At 31.5% G+C, this 8,680-nt stretch overlaps 1 protein-coding gene across 1 annotated transcript; it reads left to right on the plus strand.

Moving 5' to 3' along the window:
• The first annotated feature begins 876 nt into the window (after positions 1-876).
• Positions 877-7,860, plus strand: LOC134712103 (peroxiredoxin-5, mitochondrial-like). The gene is made up of 6 exons (XM_063573257.1): positions 877-1,037; positions 2,578-2,712; positions 3,079-3,120; positions 3,921-4,010; positions 4,595-4,689; positions 6,822-7,860. Exons 1-6 carry the CDS (start codon positions 948-950, stop codon positions 6,958-6,960), a joined length of 591 nt encoding a protein of 196 aa, XP_063429327.1. The 5' UTR covers positions 877-947; the 3' UTR covers positions 6,961-7,860.
• The last annotated feature ends 820 nt before the right edge of the window (positions 7,861-8,680 follow it).

The following is an 8,680-nucleotide window of genomic DNA, read 5'->3' on the forward strand; positions in this document are numbered from 1 at the left end:
TACGTATACCTAGTCCTATAATATAAGACTCTGCAGGTTCATAGAGTCTTATATTATAGGACTATATAAATACCCTATATGAAATACACACAAATGGTTTTGAAATTAACGATTGTGGTTAATTGGATTACCGTAATCAGAGTGTCGTGTGTACAGTTAATGATTGTTAATTAGTCTTATCTTATTTCATTACAATTGGATTACCGTAATCAGCGTGTCGTGTGTACAAGTTAATGATTGTAAATTAGTGTTATAGCTTATTATATTTATAAATATACATATCATTTCAAATCTTTATTACTTCAAGCATACATAAAATTGTTAAAAATGAAAACGGAGGAGAATACTAGTTATGAAAATTAAAATTCTTAACCATAAATATGAAACGCGGAAACCACATTAATAGATAATCACAGTTTAAACGTACAATTTGGCTGACCAAGAACATGCAGAAGTTTTATTATTTTCTCTCTATTATTTATGTAATATATTACAAATCTCACCTCTGTCAATTGTAATAATGCTGATGCGTATGTGTACTGACTGGTCATGGGAAAAACACCTTTTGCACGAATATTTCACATTTTTGTCTGTGCGGAACATCTCATAGTCTGCCAATTCCAGCTCTTCACATCGTAGATGGTACCTAGTAGTCTCAGCTAATGAAATAGCTAAGGAGCTAGACACTCAACTTGATTTCTAGGTGATATATCTTAGATACCTGTAACACTATGTTACACTGTCTAATGAATACCACAATACTAATTAATGCATGCTTTTATTCCTCAGAAATTAATAAAATGACGAAAAACGAAACTTCTGATGTTGAGTGACACGGAACTGACTTTCGTCTTTTCCGATGATGGGTCTTTTAAAATTATATTTTGAAAACAGATTATCTCCCTTATACAGAAGAAAAGAAATGAACAGCTGAACTGTTTTGAAAAATGACAGCATGGATATTTAGAAGCTGCAACTCAGTTCTTCAAAAGCACTCCACATTCTGTGCACGGAAATCTATTTTTCGGTCGTTCAAGGTAGAAAATTGTACACTGTACATCTGTGAAAATGAAATAATTTATCTGTTTACTTTATCAATATCAGTTCATATTATCATAAGAAGCCTTATATCATCTATTTTCTTTTTAATTCCATACAATCTGACTGAGAGGGTCTCAACAATTAGCTCCAAAAAAGAAGCAATAAAGAGACAAGAATGAAATTTGGTTCATTCAGGAATCATAGCAAACACCAACATTGACCAAAGGCAAAGATAAGGCAAACATACTCAACAAGCAATATCAAAAAGCATTCACTTCTGAATCATCTGTAAACCCAAAACCAGTAAAAAAAAACTAAGGTGGGGATTTTTTTCTTCAAAAGTTTCGAAAAGTTTCAAGAAGATATTGTCACAGTATTGCCCATTAGATTTTTAAGATCTTCGACCACATTTATTTTTGTGTCAGAAACCTATATTAATATTTCAAAAATGTGATCACAATCCAAATTCACACAGTATCAAGCTTTAATATTTAGTGTCCAAGTCCCATCTATTCATGGTTCAATCTCTGGGGTCATACCATATAGCGGGTTATTTTCGCGGGTGTAAAATTTCGCGATTTTCATTGAACAAGGTATACGAAATATTTTGGCGGATTAAAAACTTGTATTCATACCTTTGTATGTACACCTTTAATTTGGCGGAACTTATTTTGGCGATTTTGTTCTATCCGCGAAAATAAGCGAAAATTTGCACCCCGCGAAAATAACCCGCTATACGGTATCATGCTGCACGAGCGAGGCATTTATTTAGTATACGATTGCAAAGACATACAATGTACTACAATCAATGTAGTACATGTATCTTGTTTTTTTCGCTACTACAATGTACGTGTAGCTATATATAACTTTTACAAATGTGTCATGACTATAAGTGAAAGTTCTGTGTCATCTTTCATTTTAGTTCTAGAAACCATCTAGTTCCATACTATCATATTTATATTAAAAATGTAAAAGTTTTTGATGTTTACAAAAAAATATATGTGTTAAAACTTTTAAAGAAGTCTAAACCAATGTTCATACAATATTTTCACATAGATCATTCACAATTGACACAGTGAGCAGCTGTCATAATTCCCCAGGCTTGTCATAGGCATTTTCATTAGTAAGGCTATTGTCATATATGAATGTTTGTGTAGCTTCCCCAACTTGTACATGTTGTATGACTTAATCAAATAGTTTAGAATACAAGCATGACAAGTATCCAGAGTCCAACTAATGTTTGAGACATTTTTTTTTATTTATATGGGAGGGGGGGTCATATTGTGACCATTGTGCAGTAAAAGACTACATATGTACATCTGCAAGTACAATCAAGTATAAAATGTCATCTTTAGTATGACAGAGAATTACTTTATAGGAATAGTGACCTTTGAATTGAGGCTTAAATGCATAGGTTTACATTTTTTTGGTACTAGAGATGACAAAAAAGATGATTTTTGACTTTGTGGAAGGTTTGACTTGTAAAATGTAACTTTTAAATTTTTAGGTCAGAACCAAAAATGATTTTTTTTCCAGATTGGAGAAAAGTTACCAATAGTGTCTGTGTATGAAGATACCCCTGACAAGAAAGTGAATCTCCAAGAATTATTTAAGAATAAAAGAGGTGTATTGTTTTCTGTAGTTGGTGCATTTACACCTGGGTGTACAACGGTAATATCATATAATATAAATGATATATAACCAATATGCAGATTCATGTATAACCAATATTGCTTACAATGTAAAATATCTATTTGAATTATACACTAAGTTGCAAAAGCATTGTCTTTTATACCTATATTTGTTTAATACCCCATTATAAATCAGTGGTAAGTTTTCATGTAGTACATTTTGTACCTCTTTGACTAATTTCATTTTATTTATCAGTCATCGTCATTTAAACAGGTGAAAATTTCAAGTGTGTTATTTTTTTATTTTTCATAAGCAACCTATGACCCTGTTCTGCTACAATGTATTTTTTTTATATTTATTGATAGTAATCTTTGTTTTAATTATATTTTTGGATTTACTTTGCAGGCACATCTTCCAGAATATCTTGAAAACTTTGACAGATTTAAGGTATATTTAATTTTTGGTATTCATAAAAAACAAACAAACAAAACAAATAATTTATTAGAGTCTCACTCTTTAAAACATTTGGTATAAATCACAATATAATAGTAACAATTTATATAAAGAGCCACTCTAAAAAGAGTTATGAGAGACTGTAAAAACACAGATTAAAATACATTTATATTACATTTATAACATATATCACTATATCTTAGCATAAAACACCATACAAATTATACAAAAGAAAACCAACAACATATTATATACACTTATTACGAGTATAAAATACTCTTTCTTTTAAAAAGTACTTCATTGCAGATTTTGGCTGTAAAATATGCACATGAATAATAGGAGTACAAATGGGTAATTAGCAGATTACTTGTAAAACTACAAGAATGGCATGTGATAAGCATACAAGTTTGAGACAATTCATTATTCTATTGAAACTTGATAGAACTATTTCATACCACATAAGGTGTACTTTTGTCTTACAATGTTCATGTTACCTTGACCTTATTTTCAAGGTTTATTGGTCAATTAATATTTTGTCATTTGATCTGTTTCTCAGTTACTTCATTTATTGGCAATAGGACCACTATATTTGGTGTTTTGAAAGATTGAAAGGTGTACATATTTGTCTGGCATACTTCATCTGACTGTAACCTCATTTTCATGGATCAATGATAATGATAAATTTATGTGATACTTGTACAAATTGTCAACAAAGTGAAACAGGGATGAAATTGTAGTATGTGAACTCTTTTTTAGGTTAAGATGATAGTAAATGTATGATTTTTATTTTGTAGGAGGAAGGATATGATTTGATATGCTGTATTTCTGTTAATGACCCCTTTGTAATGTCAGCTTGGGGTAAACAGGTCAGCGCTGAAGGAAAGGTAAATAAACTTCTAATATATAAATGCCTTTTTTATTCAGAGAAATTCAGTAATTTTGGGCTTTATATCATAGTTTCTCATATTTGACTTCAGAGTCTTGTACTTTTACCATTGAGAATAGTTATCTGACACTCAAGGTTATAATGAATTGTTTTAGACGTTTAAAAAAATTTATCAAATGAAATTTTGCAATAAATTTGAAAACCTAAACATTTTCATGCAACCTATACTTATTTTTATGAAAATTAAAAAAAGGAGATGTTGTATGATTGCCAATGAGACAACTGTCCACAAGAGACCAAAATGACACAGTTATTAACAACTATAGGTCACTGTACAGCCTTCAACAATGAGCAAAGCCCATACGGCATAGTCAGCTATTAAACTACTTTTGGCAATGCTTCCAATATTTATGCTAAGGAGAGGTCTTGGAATGTCTCAGTCTTTTGTCTATAATAATATGTGTCAATTGAAGTTTAGATTATAACTGTTGTAGGGTGACAACATTTGAAACATTTGGTTGGAGTATATAAGTAAGTAGTGTAGTAAAGGAAGTGACCTCAAACTTTTTTTTTTTATTTCAGATAACAATGTTGGCAGATCCTAAAGCAGAGTTTACTAAAGCTATGAATATGGATTTGGATTGTACTAAACTTCTAGGAAATGTTAGATCTAAAAGGTAGGAATTAAATTTCGCAAGAAATGATAATAAAACTAAAGACTCTAAGGAGCCTGTATTTCTATAATATAGGGTATGTTTGGCCTATTTTGAGCATGCCAATCTTTCACCTGAAGTCTATTAATGTCCATTTTAATTATAAAATTATAGGTCTAGATTTGGGTCTTAAATTATAAGTAGTCTAAGTAGTTCAACTACCGGTACTGTATTATTAGCCTGTCAACACTTAAGCCTCGGTCACACCTTACCGGATAAGACGAACGGACCCCTAACGGATGAAAATAAAAGTTGTCCATTGACAAAATTGTTATCCGTTGGGAGTCCGTTTATGTACTGATCAACTAAAAAGGACGCCTAACGAATGCATAATGGACATGCAACGGATATGCAACGGATGAGAAACAGAGACGTACCGGACAGAACGGATGTCACACGTACATCCAACGGATGAGTACCGCATAAAATGGACACCTAACGCATGAAACGGATAAACAAGATATACGAAAAAATTAAAGGCAACAATAATAAAGCATGTAAATAGCATTAATATTGACAATGTTTTGTGTAACTGGTTTTGGTTTGTTCTTCAAAATGCCGCTAAAGGGCAGTGTCTGACCTGAATAACAGCTGCTTGATTGTGAAGATGTGCCCTTACTCTAAGATCGATTATGAATAAGGCAGCAACCCTTTGATTTTCTGGGGGTGGGGCTATGGATGTTTTTGGAGAAAAAATAATTTGTTTTTGACCTTGAGAAAAAAAAATTGTCTGTTTCACCCTCAGCTGCCACTGTATGTAATGCTAAAATTGAAAGAAAAAAATTGTTTTCAACTTGTCATCCAAAAAATAGATAGTTTTTGGATGAAGGTGAAAAAAAAGTTTGTCAAGAAAAAAAATCCATGCACCCCCAGAAAATAAAATGGTTGCTGCCTAATAAGAATTCACGAACTTTAAGAAATCTAATTGGCATTTCTGTTGAGAAATTTTCAATTGGCAGTTATCCGTTTCAGATCCGTTCATCATCCGTTTTATCTGTTATACGTCCGGTAGGAATCCGTTTCACATTCATTCAACATCCATTTTATCCTTTAGACGTCCGTTAGAAGTTCGTTGGTGAATTTATCTGCCAGACCTCCAACGGATGTATAACGGACACGTAACGGATACAAAATGGAAACGAAAAGGACGAGTATTGTACAAAAGCGACGTCTAACGAACGCCTAACGGACGTCGAACGGACATTTCATCCGTTAGACGTCTGTTCAAAGTTTTGAACATGCTCAAAATTTTCCACCAGACAGAACAGACGTCGACGGATAAAATGTATGCTTAACGGACATGCAAAGGATATGGACGGACACCTAATGGATAAGAATGGATGTCTAACGGACATGAACGGATTGAAAAAAAGTTATCCGTTAGGCGTCCGTTCGAGCTATCTGGTAAGGTGAGACTGAGGCTTTAGGTTGTAAGTTAGAAATCTGCATGTAGCAGGTGTGCTAGACTCCAACCTTACTTGACTAGGATTGTCACTTTTTCTGCCTAAGCAAATTGTGTCCCTGTTAAACCTGATTTTCATCAGTGTTGAATATTAGTTAAAGAATTATGTCTATGTGCAATATGACAACTTTTATAAATTTGGGTAAATTTCAGTTGACAAATTTTTACTTTTAATGTCCCATTTATGGGCATTATGTTTTTGGTCTGTGTGTCAGTTTGTCCATCTGTTCATTTATCTGTCTGTCCTGCTTCAGGTTAAAGTTTTTTTTTAGGTAGTTTTTGATAAAGTTGAAGTCCAATCAACTTGAAACTTAGTATATATGTTCCTTATGATATTATCTTTCTAATTTGAATGCCAAATGGGAGTTTTTATCCTAATTTCACTGTGCACTGAACATAGAAAATGATAGTGCCAGTGGGGCATCTGTGTACTATGGATTGTTACGTGATCTATTATATCTTACTCAAGTGAAATATCATTTGTGATTATTTCTATCATTTATGATTATTTCTGCTATTTATTTGTTCATGTAGTTTCAGAGAAGATGTGGTATTCTAAAAAAAGCTTATTTTAAGTGTAGTAAAAGAATAGTCATATTGTATTCAATAATCACTCAACATTGTTTTTTTACAGGTACTGTCTGATAATTGAAGATGGTATTATCAAAAGTATAATGACTGAACCTAACCATACAGGACTGGCTTGTTTATTGTGCATAAAAAACTTTAGTAAAGGAACCAGGATAAACACAGAACATGGTACTACTAGATAACATTGATACAGTTCCAAAGAATTCAGAAAAACAATGCAGGGATTTACTATGCAGGAATATTAGGTGCTACATTGTATTGAACATTAGACAGTATATCCAGGCTTAATATGCAGTGACAATGCAGATTAACAACATTTTTAGATAAACACTGTTTACATACTAGTCATTATGTTTATACAAATACTGGTAGCAAAATTTTACCACCTCCTTTTTATTGATCCCTAGTTACCCTGTTTTAAAAATCCTAGACCCCCTTCTGAATAGTTTTTTTCCTTATCTAGTCTTACACTAGGGTTATTGCACAATATAGGAGTATAATTTTGGTAGAAAAAAATCATGTTGCACAAAATTGTAAATGATTTGCCATATATATGTTTGTTTTACACATTGTTGTACATAAAAAAAAAATGGTTGCAATTTTCTCAGTAACTACAAAACACATAGTCCTGTTTGTTTTTTTTACTTAATTTAAATTATGTCTATGCTAAACCATTTGCTTATCTACTTTCTGTTGTCTGCTTCCAAATTGTTTGGTATGTACAATGTACATGTATTCCTTATTTTGTTGGGTTATAAATAGTGGGCAGTTTTGTATGGTTAGCAATAAAGTCAAGATTTTGAAGTATAATTGCTTACAATTTCTTTTTACATTAAATCAATAAGTGTAATACTAGGGAGACATCAAAAGATCAATGAAGGATAAAAAACTTAATTGAAATAGTTTGGGGGTGGGGGTTTAAACTTGCTGCAAGTTTTGTTTATCCTACATCGATTTTACATATATCCATATGGGTCAATCAATTTTCCCCAAATTAAGTTAAGAGGGGGTAGAGGGGTCTGTAAAAAAAACAATCTGAATAAAGTTTTTTATCGTACAATGTATATTGAACTATTGATGTAGTCCCAAGATTTTTTATTAGTTTAAATTACTTTTTGATTATAATGTTGTAAGCATTTTCTTTTATGTTTATCATGTCATATATATAGGGAAAGGTATCATATGAATGATTATTTTAACTTACAATATTAGGAATAATTTGTGTATTATACAGATAAAAGCATAAATTCTGTTAATTAAGTTATTTTTTTTCTAACTGATTGAAGTTATGATTATTGTGTCACTTTTGGATACTAGAACTCACAGTAGGGATTCTGTAGAAACTTTGATACTTATAATTTAATAGATCATTTTACCGGGGTATTAAAGCTTTTATAAAGAAGTAATTTTTTTTCAGATGTGTTTATCAATTTACGTTCTGGAAGAATATGGTGTTGTGTTATTGGTGTAATAAGTTATAGTTTGTGTTTTTAAGACAATGTTAAACAAATGACATTTGTATTAATAAATAGTATAATAAAATGATACAAACACATTACAAGAGAATCATTCTTACTAATGCTTTTTTCTGCTTAGGCTGTCCCAAATTTTGGTGTTCAGCATTTCTGATGCCAATCAAGAAAAAATCATCTAACAAGGAATTATTTGAATATGAAGTCATTTTGGATTCTTGAAATTTGATAAGAAATGTATGATAAATACTACAACTTGATAGGGTTAACCATGTGCACATGGCTAAGGTTCAAATAACTTTCACTGATATTTCAGTATAAACCTGTCTTATTCATACTAACCCTTCTAAAGGTGGTATGGGAGTCTAAAATAAAAATGATAGAATTTGTTCATACTTTGCCAAAATGTAGTATCTATTGATACATGTTA

This window comes from Mytilus trossulus, chromosome 3 (genome assembly GCF_036588685.1).
Source record: "Mytilus trossulus isolate FHL-02 chromosome 3, PNRI_Mtr1.1.1.hap1, whole genome shotgun sequence".
Lineage (NCBI taxonomy): Eukaryota > Metazoa > Mollusca > Bivalvia > Mytilida > Mytilidae > Mytilus > Mytilus trossulus.